The 22,372-nt window shown below is 46.5% G+C and overlaps 1 protein-coding gene across 3 annotated transcripts in view; it reads right to left on the reverse strand.

Moving 5' to 3' along the window:
* CAPN6 (calpain 6) overlaps positions 1–22,372 on the reverse strand; it is a 161,346-nt gene that overhangs the window by 30,671 nt on the left and 108,303 nt on the right. For all 3 annotated transcript variants that reach the window (XM_063432154.1, XM_063432153.1, XM_063432155.1), the window contains 2 exons: positions 15,597–15,790; positions 11,745–11,822 (listed from right to left, as the gene is read on the reverse strand). In XM_063432154.1, the coding sequence (XP_063288224.1) occupies positions 11,745–11,822; positions 15,597–15,790 (272 nt within the window). The remainder of the gene's footprint in view (positions 1–11,744; positions 11,823–15,596; positions 15,791–22,372) is intronic.

Raw genomic sequence — 22,372 nt, forward strand, 5'->3', positions numbered from 1 at the left:
CAGTCGTATCCGTCGGGGGTGGTTCGTTTAAGGTTGCGTCATTGGGCTTGCATGGTTGGTCACCCAGTTGGCAGTGAGTGGTGAGGGCGTTGGGGACTCGTGCTGAGGGTAGACCTGCTGTAAATCCTGATGTTGGGTCTGTCTACCTCTTGTCGTTTGTGAAAGGCTGTGCGTGGTCTCTGTCGTGCCCCATCTGTAGGGTCTCAGTAATGGTCCGCTCTTGGCGGGTTCGGTAATGTGTGTGTTGGTGGAGTGGTCGTCTGTGCGTCTCTCTGATTCGTGGGTGTGCTTTGTGCCTGTTTGTGTTGTGTTAGGGGTCGTCATGGTGGTGGGGTTAGGTAGGTGGGTTGATATCCCTGCAGGTGGTCTTGTATGGGTGAGTTGGGGTATAGGAAGGGGTTACAGCCTGTGGGCCGCCCGGGGCGCCGTGCTTCCCCGCCCGAGCCCTGGGAGGGCCGAGAGTGTGTAATATGGAGTATGAGTGTTGTGGTGAGCCAGTGTTGTGATGAAGTGTTGGCGGTTCAGTCTTTAATTATGATGTTGATCGTGTCCCTGTCTGTGTGTGCGAGTCACCAGGGGATGGTCGTGTCCCCCTCCAGCCATGGGTCCCATATTTTGTGGAACTGTTTAGGGGTGTCTCGGATTTGTGCCATCAACTTGTCCATTTGCGAGCACTCTACTATTTTTCGTGTGATCATGTCTTGTGGTGGGATACGGGGCGTGGACCAGAGTTCCGCAATGGCTCTGCGGATGGCCAGCGCGATTCGGGCTATTAGTTTGTTTTCTGATCTTGTGAATGGTTCTATGGGTTTGGATAGCAACAGGGCCCAAGGGTCCACCGGGCACGGTTTATGTAACAGTTTGGTGATTAATTGGGTGGCGCTTTGCCACAGCGGGCGGAGTTTCGGGCACGTCCACCAGCAGTGTAGGAATGTCCCCGTCTCCCCGCATTGTTTCCAGCATGTGTTAGTTGGCGTTTGGTGCATGGAGGCTAGGCGTTGTGGTGTGAGGTACCACCGAAACAGCATTTTATATGCTTGCTCTGAGTGGGTTACGCATATGGACACTGAGGCTATCGCCTCCCAGATGTCGGGCCAGTCCGTCGATTCAGTTGGTGGGCCCAGGTCTCTCTCCCATGCTGAAATGTATGGGAGGGAGCGTTGTGTGGGGTGGTTGGCGATGGTCATGTATAGGTCTGATATTTGGCCTTTTCTGTTTGGGTGGGTTGAGCATTCACGTTCGAATTTGGTGAGCGGGGCCGTCCCCGCTTGCTTGATACTCGGTGTAGCCGCGAAGCTTCGCAGTTGGATGTACCTGAAATGGTTGAATGTTGTTAGGGAAGAGGATTCTGGGATGTCCGCGAATTGGATGGTTTCGGTGCCCTGATAGAGGTGTCCTATTCTGGATATATCTCTTTGCTCAAAGTTGGCAAAGTGTTTGGGAGTGAGACCTGGGGGAAACAGCTTGTTCCTCCAGATGGGGGTCATCGGGGATAGGAAAGAGGAGAGGTCATATTTGTCCCTCGTCTTGTCCCACAGGTCCAGTGCATGGTTGATCGCAGGAGCCGTCGGCGGTGGTAGGGGTCTATGAGGTCTGGGTGTCCACATGTATAGGGACGGGTGGTCGCGTCCAAAGATCAGGTGTTCTAGGTCCACCCATCTTTTCTGTCCAGGCGGAGTATGCCATTGCTGGATCTGGGCTAGGTGTGCTGCCGTATGGTAGTGTAAGAAGTTCGGTAGGCCTAGACCTCCCGTTTTCTTTGGCACATATAGCGTGCTCGTTCGCACCCTTGGTCTACGTCCGTTCCATATGAACGTGTCAATAGCTGATTGGAGGGCTTTGAAGTCCGGTTTGTGTAGCGGGATGGGTAGGGTTTGGAAGAGGTAGAGGAACCTAGGGAGGAGATTCATTTTAATGGAGGTCACGCGCCCTAACCACGATATCCCCAGGGGTTTCCATTTTATGAGGTCCTCATGTGCTTTAAGGAGTATGGGGGTGTAGTTCTTGGCATATAGGGAGGAGACGTCAGCTGGCAATTGGATTCCGAGGTAGGAAATAGCCAGGGGGCAGATCCTAAGTGGGAATGTTTGGCGTATCCTTTCTAGGCTCGCAGAGTCTAACTGCACGGGAAGGAGTTCAGATTTGTTTAAATTGAGCTTGTAGCCCGAGATGTCGGAGTATTCCTGTACAATGCTTAGAAAGGGCCCTAGGGAGTGTTCCGGGTTGGTCAGAGTCAGGAGGATGTCGTCGGCGTACGCCGAGATCTTGAATGTCTCCCCCCTTACAGTGATCCCCTCCACCTCCCCGCTGGCTCGCACCGCCTGGAGTAAGGGTTCCAGGGAGAGGGCAAACAGCAGGGGTGACAAAGGGCATCCCTGACGCGTGCCGTTGGTGATGGGAAAGCGCGGGGGTGGTATGTGGGGTAGTAGGAGTGCCCCTTGAGGGTCGTGGTATACCGCCTGCAAAAATTAGGTGAATTCCGGCGGTAGTCCTATGTGCATTAGGGTATGGTGTAAGAAAGGCCATGTTAGGCGGTCAAAGGCCTTTTCGGCGTCGAGTGATATTACTGCAGTTGGGATCTGTCTATGGTTAGCGAGCCATATAAGGTCCACTGCTCGTCGGGTGTTGTCCGCGGCCTGTCTGTGGGGGATAAATCCCACCTGATCTGGGTGGATGAGGGATCCTAGGTACGGGTTCAGTCTATTTGCCATGACCTTAGTCATGAGTTTAAGGTCTACGTTAAGTAGAGATATCGGCCTATAGTGAGAGGGCTCTAGGTGGTCCTTTCCGGGTTTGGGCAGGAGGCAGATGTTCGCGCTAGTCATGTCCGGTGGGAGGGTTTCTCCCCTAAGTGTAGCGTTAAATACCCTGCACAGGTGGGTGAGCAGTAGTGGGCTAAATTCCTTATAATATAAGGCAGAGTAGCCATCTGGGCCCGGGCTCTTGTTGGGCTTGAAGGAGCCAAGGGCTGACGCCATCTCTTCCACCGTCACGTCTTGCCCCATTGAGGATTTTGCCTCCTGGGTCATCGCGGGTAGGGACACGTTGTTCAGGAATTTATCTATACGGGCGTGTAAGGAGTCTAGGTTGTTCTGGGAGTGTCGGGAGTGGTTATAGATGTCAGTGTAGTATTCTTGGAAGATACGACCTATGCGTGTCGGGCAATTGCTTGTATCACCTTCTGCGGTGCGTATAGCGGAGATCCGTTTAGCTTCGATTCGTTGCTTGAGGCGGCGGGCCAGCATTGTGTCCGCCTTGTTCCCTTTTTCATAAAAAGTGCGTTTTAGCCACATCAAGGCTTTAGCAGTGTCTTGTTGCGTAACGCTTTTGAGTAAGTCCCAAAGCGCTGTCAATTTAGTTAGCGTGTTGGGGTGTGGGTTCTTTTTGTGTAGGGTTTCTAGGTGACGGAGCTCCGTCATTGCGTTTGTGATTTGCTGTTGCGATCGTTTTTTCTTATGTGATGCTAAGCTGATAAGGGTGCCCCTGATGACCGTTTTGTGTGCGGCCCATATTGTCGCGGGTGCGGTGTCTGCCCGTGTATTGAGGTCGAAGTAGTCCTTCAACTCCTTGGTGATTTTGTCTTTGATTAGGTCGTCGTGTAAGAGGAGAGGGTTTAGCCTCCATGTCCAATGTTTGTGGATGGTCGGCAGGGTCAAAGTAATAGCGATCTCAGCATGGTCTGACCATGATATGGAGCCTATTTCTGATCTGGTGACCTGGGGTACTAGGTTAGGAGTCACTAAGAAGTGGTCTATACGGGAGTACGTGCCGTGCGGGTGGGAGTAAAATGTATAATCTCTGGTCGTTGGGTGTTGCGCTCTCCATATGTTGATCAGGTTTTGTGATGCTAGGAATTGGTAGAATAAAGCGTCATTCTGCGATGGGCGGGTGCGCGTGTTATGGGGATGTGTCCTGTCGATGGCCGGAGTATGGACTGCATTGCAGTCTCCTCCTATGATGAGGGGTGCAGTGGAGTAGGTGTTGAAGTGTGTCGTTAGTTGTTGCCAAAATGATGTATCTGGTATTGTAGGTGCGTAAACTGAGGAGAAGGCATAGGCCGTGGTGCCCACCCTCCCTTGTATCGTGACGTAGCGTCCCTGTGGGTCCCTGTTGCATACTATATCAGAGAGGGGGCAATTGGCTTTTAGTAGAATGGCAACTCCTTTTGTTTTGGAGTCTGGGGACGTAGCCATATAGCTTTTCGTGTAGTATCTATTTGTTAAGGGAAAGGCTCGTTGGGTTGTGAAATGAGTTTCTTGAATAAGCAGGATGTCTATGTTTTGTTTATGTGCCCATCTGAGTATGCTGTGGCGTTTGGTGGGTGAGTTTAGGCCTTTTGCGTTAATGGATACGCAGCGTAGGTGTGTGGGCATTGTGCTAGTGGTGCTCGTGAACGGTAGCCGGGTGTGGAGTGTGAGCGGGCGTGGGGTCCGCGCTCGGGCAGTCCAAGGCTGTGGGGCTGAGGGGAGGGGAGAGAGGACGAGATGGGGGGGGGGGGCTCTTGCCCTCTGTTCCCCAAAGGGGGGAAGGGAGGGGGGGGGGAGGCGGGGAGGAAGGGACGGTGAAGGGTAAACGAAGAGTCGGGGGGGGGTGAGCTACTGGGCTTATAGTGTGGCCAGTAGGGAATGGTCTAGCCGCTCCGTGGGTATTCTTACCCTGGTGGTGTTGTGTCGTCTGGGGTTGGCGGTCTCTCTAACAGAGTCGCCGGCAGGCATGTAAGCTGGTGGTGCGTATACCTTAGTGTGTGGTGGTCGGTCCGTGGCACTGGTGGTTCCTTAAGGCCTGTAGTGTCTTACCTTATGCGAAGGCGTAAGTGTCATAGGTCAGTGCTGTCAGGTCGTAGGGAAGTTGGTACAGTATCTTAGAGTTGTCGATCGGGTAGCTGTCCGTGTTGTCCTTTGTGTGTCGGTGGGTCTCGTCTTCCATGTAGTTTACGCTAAGTCTAGAGGGGAGGTAGCGTCACAGAGAATAAAGCATATAACAATTAAAACATTTAAAACATTGAAAACATGGCATGCATAAAATAAACAGCTTGAATGTTCCCTAATGCAGTTTAGCTTCTTGTACACTAAGCCCTGATCTCTAAGAGACCCTGCGCGGGGTTGCAGGCATGGGGAGAAGGGGATGCCTAATCATTTGGTGACGGGTTCCCTGGTTTTCGCGCCTCCGATATCAGGCGAGGTAGCATCTAGTGAGCGTGGGATATAGCAGGGTGGCCATGGGTCTTGGATTACTCGTATGTCCCCCCCCAGGGGCAATGGAGAGTTGCTCGCCTATCCTTTCTTGAGCATCCCCTACATCACCTATGCCCAGTGATGCAGTCAGAGGGGTATAAATTCAGCGTGAGCGGTTATAGGTGAGGATCTAAGCTATAGGGTTAGGCAATCATGAGTTTTTCTTTTTTTTTTTTTTTTTTTTTATTATTGTTATTTTTTTTTTGTGTATGGGGGGGGGGGGGGGAGTGTAACGGGTTGCGACCAGGGCCAGCGGAGTAGGGTGACCCATTATTAGGAGCTAGCGTTGCGCGTGGGAAATCTGGGGTAGGCCTAACGGGGCCACAGTGGCTTTCCTGTTGATTCATGGTGATTAGGTTAAGGTCGAGGCTGGTGTTTTATCGTGTCCCTCTAGCCTGTCATAGGGGCAAGGGCTAAGTATACATGTTCAGGACAAAGTCATATCTTATCTGGTTCTTGTCGACAATCGGCCGGGAAAATGTTGTCTTCTGGTGAGTGTGTCCGTGGGTTCGGCAATCTCAAGGATATAGTCCTTTTAGTCCTGGTGGCTTTTTAATGGTGAGGTTTGTGGAGGAAGTGGTAGTCTTTTCCCTGATGTCTCTCGTGTGTAATCGTGGTTAGTTGGTGGTTGTTGGGGGACGAGGTCCTCCGGGGGCCGGATTTCCTGCCAGATTTGGGTGTGGGCCTCTGGCTGCTGGCCTTCCAATGGGTCGCCTGTCTGTCGATTCCGCAGAGAAGTCGATGGCGGGAAGGCCCAGACGTTCTACGAATTCAGCGGCCTCCGAAATATTGTGCAAGGTGTGGGTTCTGTCATTCCGCCTGACCTGCAGCTTGAAGGGGTGTCCCCAGGTATACCTAATATGTCTTCTGGCCAGTTCCAGGGTGAGGGGCCGTAGTTCCCGCCTTTTGCGTAGAGTGCTCGGGGCTAGATCTTGGTAGAAGGATACCTGATGCCCTTCTATCTGCAGTGGGTTGTCTCTGGCCGCTCTCATGAGCAGGGCCGGACTGGGAAAAAAATTAGGCCCGGGCATTTTTCAATCAGAGCGGCCCCCTAAGAAGGGGGCGGGGCCAGAGAGGGTGTGTTTTGTCATCACTAATGACAAGCACGCCCCCTCTCAAAGTGAGCATGTTAGTTCAATGCGCAGAGCACCGCTGAAGAGCTCTGGCATTAGAAAAAGGCCCTGAATTCGTTCTGTGCAGCGCAAGCAAATTTAATAACATGCTTGCGCTGAGTTTGCTTTTAAATTGTCTCTGGTGTCTCCACAAGTGGGATACCAGAGGACAAAAGGGCCAGGAAAGTGTATGGTGCATGTGTTTGGAGCCTGCTTGTGGGATTGCGTGTGTGTAGAGTGTGGTGTAGTATTGTGTAAATAGGTCAATTTCATTTGAGTTTGTGGTGTATTATGTGTGGCTAGGGGCTATAGAGAGTGTGTGTATAGGGGGCATAGTGTTACAGGGGATGTAGCGAGTGTGTGCATACAGGCTGTAGTGTGTGTGTATAGGTGATGTAGTGTGTGTAGGGGTTGTAGAGAGAGTGTGTTTAGAGAATGTTGTATGTGTTTGCTGACAAGGAATGTAGTGTGTGTGTGTAGGTGGTGCAGTGTGTGTGTGTGTAGGAGATCTACAGTGTAAAGGACCCAGAGTGTGTATAGGAGATTGTGTGTGTGTGTGTGTGTGTGTGTAGAGGATTAAGAGTGCATATAGGGTAAGGGATCTAGCGTGTATCTGGAGCGTAATGTGTGTAGTGGTGCAGTGTGAGGGGTGCTGTAGTGTGTGTGTGTGTGTGTGTGTGTGTGTATGTATATATATATATATATATATATATATGTATGTGTGGGAGTGTGCTGTATATGTGTGAGCGAGGGTGCTGTGTGTGTGTCTGAGGGTGCTGTGTGTGTGTCTGAGGGTGCTGTGTGTGTGTCTGAGGGTGCTGTGTGTGTCTGGGTGCTGTGTGTGTCTGAGGGTGCTGTGTGTGTTTGGGTGCTGTGTGTGTTTGGGTGCTGTGTGTGTCTGAGGGTGCTGTGTGTGTCTGAGGGTGCTGTGTGTGTCTGGGTGCTGTGTGTGTTTGGGGGTGCTGTGTGTGTCTGAGGGTGCTGTGTGTGTTTGGGTGCTGTGTGTCTGGGTGCTGTGTGTGTTTGGGAGTGCTGTGTGTGTGTTTGGGTGCTGTGTGTGTCTGAGGGTGCTGTGTGTGTGTTTGGGGGTGCTGTGTGTGTTTGGGGGTGCTGTGTGTGTTTGGGTGCTGTGTGTCTGGGTGCTGTGTGTGTTTGGGGGTGCTGTGTGTGTTTGGGGGTGCTGTATGTGTGTTTGGGTGCTGTGTGTGTTTGGGGGTGCTGTGTGTGTTTGGGGGTGCTGTGTGTGTTTGGGGGTGCTGTGTGTTTGGGGGTGCTGTGTGTCTGGGGGTGCTGTGTGTGTTTGGGGGTGCTATGTGTGTCTGGGTGCTGTGTGTTTCTGGGTGCTGTGTGTGTCTGGGTGCTGTGTGTGTGTTTGGGGGTGCTGTGTGTGTGTTTGGGTGCTGTGTGTGTCTGAGGGTGCTGTGTGTGTCTGAGGGTGCTGTGTGTGTTTGGGGGTGCTGTGTGTGCTTGGGGGTGCTGTGTGTGTTTGGGGGTGCTGTGTGTGTTTGGGTGTGCTATGTGTGTCTGGGTGCTGTGTGTGTTTGGGGGTGCTGTGTGTGTCTGGGGGTGCTGTGTATGTGAGTGTGAATGTATATTTTATTTAAATTTAAATATTTTTTTTTTATTAATTAATAAAAATGTATATATCCCCCCTCCCTCTTACCTTTAGCCTGGGAGGAGGGGGGGTTCCGTTCTGCCTGGGGGGATCCGTGTTGCCTGTGGGGAGGAGGGGTTCCGTGCTGCCATCCCTGGTGGTCCAGTGGTGAGAGTGAACTCTAGCCCCTGCAGGCTAGAGTTCACTCTTGCGAGATCTGAGCGTTGCCGCGGTAACCGCGGCAACGCTCAGACCTCGCGAGAGGACCCGGCGGAGCTGCTGGCTAGGGCTCCGCCGGTACTCTCTCCTGCCTCCCTCCCTCCCTCTCCTGCCGGCGGCCGCTAGAAGTGCCTGTGGGCCGGTGAGGGAGATCTTTGATCTCCCCACCGGCCCATGGAGACACACAGCAGGGCCGGCGCTCGGGTAGCGCTGGCCCTGCAGAGACTGGCAGGGGAGATCCTGTGATCTCCCCTGCCGGCCTCGGCCCCACGGCCATCGCGGCCCACCGGGCATTTGCCCGGTGTGCCCGATGGCCAGTCCGGGCCTGCTCATGAGTGCTTCCTTGATGTGGAAGTAATGCATGCGGATAATAATGTCCCTGGGCTGGGTTGCATTGGGGAGGGGGGCTTTGAGGGCCCTGTGTGCCCTGTCTAGTAGGAGTTCGGCTGGTGAGGCTTCGGGTAGTAGGCCGCAGAATAGTTCTCGCAGCGTGGATGCTAGCGTATCAATTCCCACTGATTCTGGCACCCCTCTAATCCGTATGTTATTACGGCGGGAGCGGTTATTAAGGTCTTCTTGGGCCTCTTCTAATTGGTGTACCTGCTCTTGTAGTGCAGCAATGGCGGTCTCATTCGCCTGGGTCCGCGAGGATGTGCGGTCCATTTGATCTTCAATGGCGGTGGTTCTGTGTGTCAAATCATTGAGGCTCGCAGTGATAGGTGCTAGGTGCCTGGTGAACTCAGCAGCCATATTAGTCTTGATCTCCTGTAGCAGGTGCCGGAGGTCGTCCCTTGTGAGGGGTTTTGTGGCTGCCGTGCGGCTTGTGTCGCTTGCCGCGGAGTCAGAGTCCTCATCGCGGCCATCTTCCCCGCGTGTGGAGGTCTCTGCCCTGCGGGCGCGGAATATCGGCGCCACCTCCGTGCCGTGTTTCGATTTTCGTCCTCCACCCATGTCAGATCGGTCAGGGGCGTTGTGGGGATGTCGTGGACCGAGTGTGGAGAAATTTCGCCGGGTATACTCGCGATTATTAGTGCTTGAGAAGCCTGCCGGTACGGAGCTCTAGAAGAAAGCAGCCATCCGCACCGGAGGTCAGGCGCCGCCCCCCCCCCCCGCACTTTAAATTTTTAAAGGTACAGCGCACATTTTTAATTTTATTTCTTTTCTTAAGGGTGTTTTGTGAGCTTGTACACTTGTAGATGATGCTCTACCTTCAGATCTGCATATTTGTTTACATTATTTGTATCACAAATGTTACACTTTTAGTGCCTTTTTTGCTTGTTTATTTTTTAATCTATAAAGCAGCATTGGATAGTTTTTTTTAATGGGCTATTTTTTTCATAAATTATACAATTTCTTTTTAATTATCTATTCAATAAAGAAATATGTATGGTACCACAGATGTATGGACCCTGGACAGATTCTTCCAGGCATGCATACATGTAGCAAGATGTTCACTGGGTCAAACCTTCAATCAAGCCAACATCTATTTCCACCATTACCAAAAACAAGTACTGGACAGTAAAGCAATAATTACCTTGTTGGTTTAAACGCCTAGCTACTTAAATGGACAGTTTAGGCACCCTATAGATATAGACTTTATAAGTGTTTTGGTGCCTGGAGAGCCCCTTTAAAAGAGTCTACTTTGAAGCAACTTCAAGTGAGCAAGCTCAGTGAGTCAACTGTGGGGTTATGTAGGTATGCAAAAACTCACACAGGTATAAATGAAGGGACCACTCCTCTAAGTAACTCAGCAGCACCACAAAGGGGGAAAAAAAAACAACCACTTTTTAACCCTCTTAAGTTAAAGGAACACTCCAGGCACCCAGACCACTTCTGCCCATTGGAGTGGTCTGGGTGCCAACTCCCACTACTCTTAACCCTGCAAGTGTAATTATTGCAGTTTTTGCAGGGTTAACTCCACCTCTAGAGGCTGTCTACTAGACAGCCACTAGAGGGCACTTCCTGGCTTCTAGCACAGGAAACCTGTGCTAGAGCGTTGCTGGACGTCCTCACGCTGTGTGAGGACCTCCAGCGTCGCTCATTTCCCCACAGGAAAGCATTGAAATGCATTTTCAATGCTTTCCTATGGGGAGCGCTAATGCGCATGCGCATTAGGTCTCCCCGGCCGGTGGGCGGGATCAGTCTTGCCCACCGGCCGACGCAATGCAGAGGTGGAGCCAGTGGTGTATCCTGGTTTTGTGCTGCCCTAGGCAGGACAAAACTCAGGCGCCCCTCTCCCCCCCCCCCCCGGCGCCACCCCCACCCAACCCTTCCCCCCGTCCCGCCTTCTAAATACACACACACACACACATTCACTGACAGATACGCATACACTAGCTAACAGACACACTCACTCACAGGCAAACACACTCACACTAACAGACACACACACAGTCAGACACATACACACTCACTAGCAGACACACACACTCACTAGCAGACACACACACACACACACACACACACTCACTAAGAGACACACACACAGTCAGACACACACACTAACAGACACACACAGTCAGACACACACACTAACAGACACACAGTCAGACACACACACACAGTCAGACACACACACTAACAGACACACAGTCAGACACACACATTAACAGACACACATACAGTCAGATACACACACAGACACACACACACAGTCAGACACACACACACACACACACACACACAGTCACACACACACACAGTCACACACACACACACACACACACACAGTCAGACACACAGTCACACACACACAGTCAGACAAACACACACACACAGTCAGACAAACACACACACAGTCAGACACACACACACAGTCATACAAACACACACATTAACATATATATAGATTTTTTTTAATTTAACCTACCCCCCAGCCTCCTTACCTTTGGGAATGCTGGGGGGGTCTCTTTCTCCCTGGTGGCCCAGTGGCTGCCGGCCGGGCGTGCAGGCTGCTGTGCGCTGGCGAGGGAGCTCTTCCTCTGAGCTCTCTGCTCAGCTCCCTCGCGCGCCGCAGAGAGGCTGGGAGCCGGAATATGACGTCATATTCCGGCTCCCAGTCTCACTCTGCGGCGCGCGAGGGAGCTGAACAGAGCACTCAGAGGAAGAGCTCCCTCGCCAGCCGCCCGCCCAGCCCATCAGCCCGACCGGCAGCCCAGTTAGCCGCAAGGCTAACAAGGCATTTGGGGGCGGCGTTTTTTGCCGCCCCCTGGAAAATGCCGCCCAAGGCAAATGCCTTGTTTGCCTTGCGGCTAAAACGCCCCTGGGTGGAGCGGTGGCGGAGGAAGAAGCAGCGACGTGGGACATGTCACTGCCTCCGGTAAGTAACTGAAGGGGTTTTCACCCTTTCAGCAACCGGGGATTGGGGGGTGGGAGGGATTGTTTCCCTGGACCTGGAGTTTCCCTTTAAGCAGATTTACTGAATAAAAAAAATAAATAAATAGCAACCTCTATCCCCAATTTTGCAGAACTTCAATGGAACTCCTGTTTTTCAACTCCTGCTTAAAAATAACCTACTTAAAAGAGACAACTTTTTGGAACTCCAATTCCGCGCTTATTTTATGGTCTACACATCTAGTTGCTTACCAGAACTCTCCATCATTTCGTACAGTTAGACCAAGGCCTTCCTTTTCGGATTTGCTCACTCTTTTCCATTCTTGTGATCTAACATAAATAAACAAACCACAGATGCAAAAATTTAAATATTGATTGTGCCATTATCATTTAATAAAGGGAAAATAACATTTTCATTTGACTTTATTTAGAACTGTTCATGATTTCACCATATTGCACATTATTCAAAAATGTCCCGTGAATTGCACACAGCAGTCCAGATTTATTCACCTACATGTCCAGACTGTAACTAGTCCACAGAATGTTCCTTTTCTACAAATGAGTAATGAGCAAAAGTACAAAATATATACTACTTATTATTATTTTTTTATTTATTACATGGAAGAAAATGTTCTGTAAATAAGACCATAATAGTTCTACTACCTAGTGAACATTGGGTAGCTCATCAAAATAAATTTATATCAGCATGCCTCAGGAGCTCCGACCAAAAAAGCTGGAAAAGGCGAGATTTCACGGCACAATAGCCCGGAAAACGAGGGAAAATTACTGACAACAACCATGGGTCGTAAGACCAAGAAGCAGAGAGCAGATGGACCGTCGGGAGGCAGAAACATCGAGGAATTTCTCCGCCGGGCGCAGGGAGCCTGCGGGCCCAAGATGGCCGCCGACATAGAGGGGTACTCTGACTCGTCCGACGAGATTCTGCAAAGCCGACCTACTACCCCCGCTGCAAACATACTCGGTCCCACAGAATCCGGGCCAGACGCCGGTAACAGGCAGATGTGGCTGCACTCCGGACTGACCTCACAGGCATGGTTGGGCGCCTGACAATGCTGGAGGCAAAGTCAGACAGTCACGCACAGAAAATAGAAGCCCTGGAATCTGAGGTACAAGCGATGAAATTACAACACGCCACCCTGGCGCAACGCTTCGCACAGACAGAAGACGCCAGGCGCCGCGATAACCTGAAGGTAGGCGGGCTGGCGGAAGAGATCCCGAACACGGAGCTCCCACACCTTATGAGACGGCTGGTGGGGACTCTCCTGCCGCCTAAACAGGCGAAGAACATCACCTTTGAAGGCGTATTTTGGGTGCCAAAGCCACGGGGGGCACCGGTGTCGGCCACCAGAGAGGTGGTTGCGCGCTTTACCAGCCTCAGAGATAGATCTGCAGTACAGGCCGCGTTAAGAGGGGCCATGCCACTCCTCTTTGAAAACATGCAGCTCACCTTCTATGCCGACCTCACGGGGGACACAATGCTGTGGAGGAGATCCCTACAGCCCCTCTGAGGCAAAGAGATCAGCTACAGATGGAGATCACCTCGGATGTTACAATTCCAACATGGAGGCATTACCCACACGATCCAGGGCATGCACCAAGCAGCTGAAGTAATGGAGACCCTGGGCCTCTTAGGAGACATCATGCCGCAACCTACACCAGGAGAGACCACTGCGCCGCAACGCACGAGAGCCCCGGTGCAGCCGGTCCCGCCGAAAGACCTGAACACTAGCCTTAACACTAAGGCACTAGCCACGACCTGATGTGAAGCGCACACACCTTGAACAAGGGGAAGCCCGCTGCCACCAGAATGGCCCCCATGGTGCGGCTAATGCCGCATAAAGAACTGCTGCCCATCCCACGTTGTATTTTTTTCCCATATGTTTTCAATTTCTCCCTTACTCCCCTTTTCTCCTGGTTCCATAGAGCGTAGGCTCCCACCGACTGAAGAGACCAACGATACCTACCTAACGCCCTTGCAGACCGGCGGAGACTTATACATAGCACACTCTCACAGATCTAGCAGAGAGCCCACAGTCATAGCGGCTCCAACCCCCCCGCCTCTGCATCATATGCAGCGGTGTAACACATAAGGCCATTAGCCCGACGACCTCTAAACCCTTACAGTATTAAAGAGCAGACCTTGGACTATGGCCTCCCCGCTAGCCCACACGTCCCCCCACACCACATGATGACCACGGAATAGAACGGCACCAATGAGACAGTCTCAAGAGACACATTAGACCTTAACTGGCTCCACGGCCTTCGCCATGGAGCATCCCTCCACTAACACAGTGGAACATGCCCACAGACGGAGTACACTCACAGCGAGAATAGCTCCCCCACCGACAAACACCGCAGGAGCCGCGGACCACACTTAGCACAGAGCACATATACCAGACGTTAGCGATTTCTTTAATACATAAAACCCCCGACTCACCAGGTTACCGGCTGTATTATCCCTAGTTGGAAGGACTAATACCAGAATATGCTTGTTTATATTACAATGTTTGTACCGCAATAATTTGCCCTTCTCTGACTTATGAGTGAAGGGAATAAATAAAGAATTTAAAAAAAAATAAAAAAATTTATATCTTGAAAATTATGAAAAAATTTAAAAAGGAAAAATTATATTAAGGTATAATTATCCCACAGCATTCTAACCTACGTATCAAAAATGTAAATTACTGAGACCTTTAACCCCTTAAGGACACATGACATGTGTAACATGTCATGATTCCCTTTTATTCCAGAAGCTTGGTCCTTAAGGGGTTAAACGTTTTTTTGGGCTGCAAAGTTGAATATATTTTAATGACAAATATACAACTGATAAATCACGTGCCTTGGGTGCAAGACCTGATGATATGAGCTTTATCTTTAAAAACTACGCTAACCAGTGATGAATGTAAAGTACAAGTCTCATATCTCAAATACTGGCTATTTATACACAAATACTATTTAAAAAATACCATAATAAGCATTACATTAGATAATACTCTATTACATTAGATAATAATACATTTTATTATTGGCATTATTATGAGATTCTGCTCAAACACCGCTCACAAATGCAACCCTGCAAGGATGGGCGAATGGTAGATCCTCAGCTAGCATAGCATCATTGGAGTTGTAAGACAGATGGGGATCTACATTTTGGCCACTCTTGCACTGGAGGGGGCCCAAATAAGTTTCTTGCACAAGGGCCCTCTCTTCATTACTTCCGCCACTGGTGAGTAGACAGCACTTGTGTGCCTCTGGGCCTTTCCCTGCTACAGACAGGGGACGTGCCCACAGTGTCAGGGAAACAGGTGAATTGATTTTATAATAAATAGAAATAATAGAAAAGAGCAAGTATAGAATCCAATAGATAGTGGGAGTTCCTGATTAGTCCTAAAAAAACCCTTACACAGAGCTTCAAAGAAGGGGATAACCCTGAATATAGCACAAACAGAAAAGAGGAATCCCTTGAAACAAGGGGGTCCTTAGGTGAATTTCTTTTTAGAGATTTGGTGTGGAGTTACTCTCTATATATGTGTATACACCATTATTACCTCCCCCTACCCCTTATTCGTGCATATACCATATCCATACCTTCTCCCTCTACTCCTAGTACCTGGTTACTGTTCATACCCCCATTTCTAGAGTTTATCTAGATAGGGATATCTCTGTTTTATCAGAGCTTCACCTAAGGACCTCCTTGTTTCAAGGAATTCCTCTTTTCTAATTGATTTTATAGCCTTTTTCTACTCTGTGCCAAGTTAATTTAATTTTCAAGGATACATAGGAATGTTTGGGTTGTGAGAGGACTCTCGTTGGAGCTGTGAGGGAGTTTGATAATCCTCCTTCTGTCCTTTGACTCTTCTATACATGTGTCCCCCTTTCTATCTCCCCCTCATTTCTCATTTCCTTTGCCACTGGGCTGGCCCACAGAAATGTAGAATGGAAACAAAGTTGTTTTCAGATAATTTACATATGTTGCTGTGGAAACATATGTATGAGCAAGTTTTATAATTTTTTTATAACTATAAAATTTGAATGCTGCACAATTTGAGAATTTTAGGCTGTTATACAAGAAGCAGTCCTTACTCATCACTCCATGCTCCTCTCCACTCCCTGCTGCCCCAAGGATTCCTCATCCGAACCATGAACAACTTGCTTGTTTTCCCGAAACACAGAGTTTTCTCACCGAGAACCACCTTCTTGACTTTGGTTACGGAATATGCATGGCCTTTCACAAGTCCCATAGGTGTCACAGTCTCCATGTCACTGATGGAAGAAGGCTGGAGAGATAAAAAGGTACTGTACAAACAGGTATTAGATTAGGTCTAGCAATTGAAGAGGTAGCCAGGGGATAGACTTAAGTTTCTGTTCAATGTACATGATGCCAAAAGGGTACTGATAGAATAAGAATAATTATGGGTATTGTGATACACAGTAAGGGTCCCATCCATCTGTTCTCAGCATAAAGTATATATGCTGGGTTTATTGGTGAACTTGAACAGGATTCACATGAACATAGAACTGTATGCAGTTGCAATCTTGTCCTTGTCCTATGTACTAAAAAATATAAATTAAAATCAATTTACAAACCATCTTGACTTAAATGTAAACGTCAATGATAGCATTTGTGATTATGTTTTTTTAAAACTGAAAAAAATATATATTTTTTTAAAGTCTATGTTTAAGTAGAAAGTTGTATTACTCGAATGGCTCCTGAAAAATATTTACTTCACTAACAAATAACTGTGTTGTCTTTAGAGGTTTGCAAACATTTTTATTTTAGTTTGCTGAAGACTACTGAAAGTCTAACAATAAAGTATATGGCAACTGATAATGTAGATTTAGAGGCTGTTACTGACACATAGTATGATGAGAAAAATGACTGGGACATAGCAATACCAAGGTACTCTTTATCTAGAAAAGACAGGGAAGGCAAGAAAGGGAGGGGTGGCCCTGTATGTGAAAGATAGCATAAAATCTAGCCTAATAAAAGTTAGTGAGGTGAACATAGAGTCCATTTGGGTAACTTTAGAATTTGGTAATTACACAGTAACTCATGTAGGTGTGATTTATAGGCCCCCGGGACAAATAGAAGTGTTAGATAATCTACTAGTTAAGGAAATAGCTAAAATGACAATGAAGGGAGAAGTTATCCTCATGGGTGACTTTAATCTTCCTGCTGTGAACTGGAAAACCAAAATAGCTGCTTGTGCCAGGAGCACACATATTCTAAACTCTATACTGGGATTTTATCTAAAACAAGTCATTGAGGAGCCAACTCGTAAGGAGGCCATACTAGATTTAGTATTAACAAATAGAGATTTGGTATCAGATATTACTTTAGGTGAAAGTTTAGGATCCAGTGACCATCAGTCAGTGTGGTTTAATATAAGAACGGTGACTGAGTCACATCACACAAAAATACAAGTTTTAGACTTTAGAAAAACAGACTTTTCTAAATATAGAATATGTTTGAAGGAGTCATTATCAGACTGAAGCAGTTTACATTGAGTCCAAGAGAAATGGGATTAGTTAACATTTGCACTACTAAAGACATTAGGCTTGTCAGTAAAAGTAAAAGATATTAGAAACCATTGTGGTATTCTGCAGATGTGGGCAAAATAGTAAAAAACTAAAAGTTAGCATTTAGTAATTAAAAAAAAAAAAAAAACAGAGTGAGAAAGATAGACAAATCTATAGGAATAGGCAGAAAGTGACTAAGCAAGTTATAAGAGCTTCCAAATCACACACAGAAGAGAAAATAGCACAGCCAGTAAAAAAAGGGACATAACATTTTTTAGATACATAAATGAGAAAAGGAAAGTAAAACAAGGATTAGTTACATTAAAAACAAAAGAAGGAAGGTATGTAGAAGAGGATAAAGGTCTAGCTGACTGCCTCAATGAATATTTTTGTTTAGTATTTGCAGATGAAAATGAAGGAAAGAGACTTCAGTTAGAGAAAGGGACAAATTAATCATTTATTACATGTGAGTTTACAGAGGAAGAGGTTCTATTTCAACTGTCAAAATTAAAGACAAATAAGTAAATGGGTCCTGATGGAATACACTTAATGTTGTGCCCATTCACAACCCTCTGTTGCCTGTCCCCCAGCCACTGCCTTACCCATTCAACAATATTAAAATCCAAACTTAAAGATTGCAGTTTATTGATAAGCCTTCTATGTGCAATAGTGTCAAAAGCCTTACTGAAATCTAGGTAAGCAATGTCTACTGCACCACCCTGATCTATTATTTTAGTTACCCAATCAAAAAAATCAATAACATTAGTTTGGCATTATCTCCCTGAAGTAAGCCCATGTTGTCTCTGATCTTGATATCTATGTGATGTTAGATGTTCAACAATCCTATCCTTTAACATGGTTTCCATTACTTTCCCCTCTACTGAAGTAAGGCTTACTGGCCTATAGTTGCCCAACTCCTCCCTACTACCTTTCTTGTGAATGGGCATAACATTTGCTAACTTCCAATCTTCTTGGACTACTCCTGTTAACAATGATTGGTTAAATAAATCCATTAATGATTTTGCTAGTACACGACTAAGCTCTTTTAATAGCTTTGGGTGTATTCCATCAGGTCCCATTGACTTATTTGTCTTTACTTTTGAGAGTTGAAATAGAACCTCTTCCTCTGTAAACTCACATGTAATAAATGGCCCATGTGTCCCTTTTCCTAACTGAGGTCCCTTTCCTTCATTTTCATCTGTAAATACTGAACAAATAAAGTCATTGAGGCAGTCAGCTAGACCAGGCTTCCCCAAACTCTGGCCCTCCAGATGTTGCTGAACTACAACTCCCATGATTCTCAGCCTATCTATTTCTTTCATAGAATCATTGGAGTTGTAGTTCAGCAACGTCTGGAGGGCTGGAGTTTGGGGAAGCCTGAGCTAGACCTTTATCCTCTTCTACATACCTTCCTTCTTTTGTTTTAAATTTAACTAATCCTTGTTTTACTTTCCTTTTCTCATTTATGTATCTAAAAAATGTTTGGCCCCTTTTTTTACTGACTGTGCTAATTTCTCTTCTGTGTGTGATTTGGAAGCTCTTATAACTTACTTAGAATCTTTCTGCCTAATCTTATAGATCTGTCTATCTTTCAAACTCTGGGCTTTTTTTATAATTACTAAATGCTAACTTTTAGGTTTTTTTTACTATTGTGGCTACAACTCTAGAGTACCACAGTGGTTTTTTTAATGTTTTGCTTTTACTGACAAGCCTAATGCAATTTTCTGTGGCCTTCAGCAGTGCAACTTTAAATCATCCCATTTCTCTTGGACTCCATTTAAACTGCTCCAGTCTGACAAGGACTCCTTTACGCATATTCTAATGTTAAAAAAGGCGTTTTTTCTAAAGTCTAAAACTTTTGTTTTTGTGTGGTGTGACTCAGTCACTGTTCTTATATTAAACCACACTGACTGATGATCACTGGATCCTAAACTTTCACCTACAGTAATATCTGATACTAAATCTCCATTTGTTGATACTAAATCTAGTATCTTTACGAGTTGACTCCTCAACGACTTGTTTTAGAGATAACCCCAGTATGGAGTTTAGAATATGTGTGCTCCTAGCACAAGCAGCTATTTTGATTTTCCAGTTCACATCAGGAAGATTAAAATCACCCATGATGATAACTTCCCCCTTAATTGTCATTTTAGCTATTTCCTCAACTAGTGGATTATCTAACACTTCTATTTGTCCCGGGGGCCTGTAAATCACACCTACACGAGTTACTGTGTGATTACCAAATTCTAACGTAACCCAAACCGACTCTATGTTCGCCTCACTAATTTTTTTTAGGCTAGATTTTTACATACAGGGCCATCCCTCCTTCTTTCTTGCCTCTCCTATCTTTTCTATATAAAGAGTACCCTGGTATTGCTATGTCCCAGTCATTTTTTCTCATTATACCATGTCTCAGTACGACTAAATCTACATTATCAGTTGCCATTATTGTCATAACTTCATGGATCTTATTCCCTAAACTGCGGTCATTTGTAGACATGAATCTAAGCTTATCGTTTTTTAACGCACTTGCTACAGGCACCTTAGTCCTTTTTTGGGGGGCAATTGTTTAAATACATTGTTTAAATGCGTCCTAGCAAAATCTCTGAACTGCTCACTTAGAACATTTTTTCCCTTTTGAGAAAGATGCAAACCATCTTTTTTGTGCAGTTTATTTCCATTCCAAACAGAGCTACCATGAGAAATGAAGCCAAATCCTTGCTCACGACACCATTCACCAAGCCACAAGTTAAATTCCCTAATACGCATTCGCCTGTCGTTCTGAGTGTCATGCATAGGCAGAACTTCAGAGAATGACAGTATGGAAGCAACCTGCCATATATCATTGGCAAAAACACAAAACACTTACTTTACCTTCGAAACCTCATTGCAAGCCAAGTTCTTTGTCCCTAGATGGACAAGTACATCCAATTCCCCTTCCTGCTTTGCTCGTTTAACAATATTACAAACATGGCTCCGGTCTCTGTGAGCAGTAGCTCCAGGAAGACATCTCACAAGACCACTATCGTCCACCTCCACACCTCTTATGATAGAATCCCCAATAACAACTGCTTTCTATAAGGCCTCACTATAGTCTCCAAGCCTGTCTCCATAATACCACTACACTCGGTGCCTGAGTCTGTCTCCACAACACCACTACACTCAGTGCCTGAGCCTGTCTCCACAACACCACTACACTCGATGCCTGAGCCTGTCTCCACAACACCACTACACTCAGTGCCTGAGCTTGTCTCCACAACAACACTACACTTGGTGCCTGAGCCTGTCTCCATAACACCATTACACTCTGAAAGTGCTGAAAATGAATTCTGTAGAGCAACAGACTGTGCAATATGCCTTTTATCCACAACTCTAGGTCTACCAGATCCTACAGTAATCCATCTGCCATTCCTAGGACGTCTCTGTGGCAGTGGCTTTGCAACAGTTCCAGTCTGAGTTTATTTACCGCATAATTTACAAATCTCAGACTTCAAATATACAATCTCCTGACGCAATATAGAGAATACAGATTAGACAGCATTCAACTCTCCAAAAAGCGGAACGTGAAACAAATGCATAACAACTATTACACTGAACATACATAATTATATTATTTTATTAATCATATATTGGAGGATCTGCTCGATAAACCAGGAAATTACCCTGCAGATAATCCGATGATCCAGCAATTCCGAGTTATTTGATAGCGTCATCGTGATCACATGACTTGGATCTGCTGGAATAGCTGCAGGGGGACTGCCTGGTTTGTCAGCCAGGTCTTCCGAGCAGGATTGTTTCATTGTTTGCTTCTGTGTGTCTGTGTTTCTGTATGGTTGTCTGTGTTTGCATCTGTGTGTATGTGTCTGAATGTGTGTCAGTGTGTGTATCTGTGTAACTAGATGTATGTCAGTGTTTGCATCTTTGTGTCTGTGTATTTGTATTTGGCATTGTTTGTATCTATGTGTCTGTGAATCTGCATATGTGTCAGTGTGTATCTAGATGTTTATCATTGTTTGCTTCTGTGTATCTGCATGTGTATCAGCGTGTGTATCTGTGTATCAAAATTGCATCAATGTTTGCTTCTGTGTATCTGTACCTGCATGTGTGTCAGTGTTTCTATCTGTCTGTCTTTGTACCTGTATGTGTGTCAGTATGTGTATTTATATCTATACGACACACATACATTATATATATATATATATATTTATATATATATATATACACATACACACACACTGCACATATGCAGATACACATACACCCATACAGATGCACACACACACAGATACAAACACTGATACACATGAAGATATACAGATACAAACACTGACACACATGCAGATGCACACACACATATATAACCACTGATTCATGCAGATACGCAGGCACACAGAAACAGTGTTTTTCTATATGTGCGTCTGCATCTATATGTGTGTCAGTGTTTGTATCTGTTTACCTGCACTGTATATATTAATATGCCTGGGGCAAAGGAAAATCAGGGGGAGCCTGGAGCAGGGCAAGCAGAGAGAGTTGTATCATGCTCAGACTGTATTATTTTACCTAGATGTGTGCCATCTGCAAACACCAACAAATGACTTTTAATGTATACTCATATAATCCAGGGGAATTACAATAACGAGAGGCCAATTGTTAAATAGTGTTTAGTGTGACTTTTACAACCAGAAAATGTAAATGCTGAATATCTAGATTGATTTGTGTTATAGGAGGAAATTATTAATATTATTAAATCATAGAAACTGCATCATACATAAATTGTTTGTGCCACTTCCCCATACATATTAACCAGAAAACATATTCACTCAGTCCAATTTTGCGTCTGGGTATCAGCAGGGCTGGCACTTGAGTTCAGCAAACAAAAAATGTCAGATAACGGCACCATACCTCCCAAGTGTCCCTATTTAGGAGGGACGGTCCATATTTTTAACCCACCCTCTTCCCCTGTTTGTAGGACAGAGACTTGTTCACCTCTCATTATTTAATTTGAAGCCCCACTCAATTCCCATGGCTGGGGGTTGACCTGTGTCTGGTTTACCCCTCCTCTGTGTTTTACAGGCCCCATCACCAGGCTCACTGTCTAGTAAACATGCCCCCACCTGCAGAATTTACACCTACCTTATACTAGAATGGTTCATATTGAACCCTGGTAGGCTTTTTTTTTATGTATTTATTTTTATAGAATTTTTTTTTATATGGCAGCTGGACCAAATTTTAGCTAAACAGAACCATCACAATAACAAGCATTTGACATCTTGAACTTTTGAAATTTTGTCTGGAAGAACAGAACAATAGCACTGTGCACATTTCTAAAAACTACATGT

Source organism: Pelobates fuscus, chromosome 9 (genome assembly GCF_036172605.1).
Source record: "Pelobates fuscus isolate aPelFus1 chromosome 9, aPelFus1.pri, whole genome shotgun sequence".
Taxonomy (NCBI): Eukaryota; Metazoa; Chordata; class Amphibia; order Anura; family Pelobatidae; genus Pelobates; species Pelobates fuscus.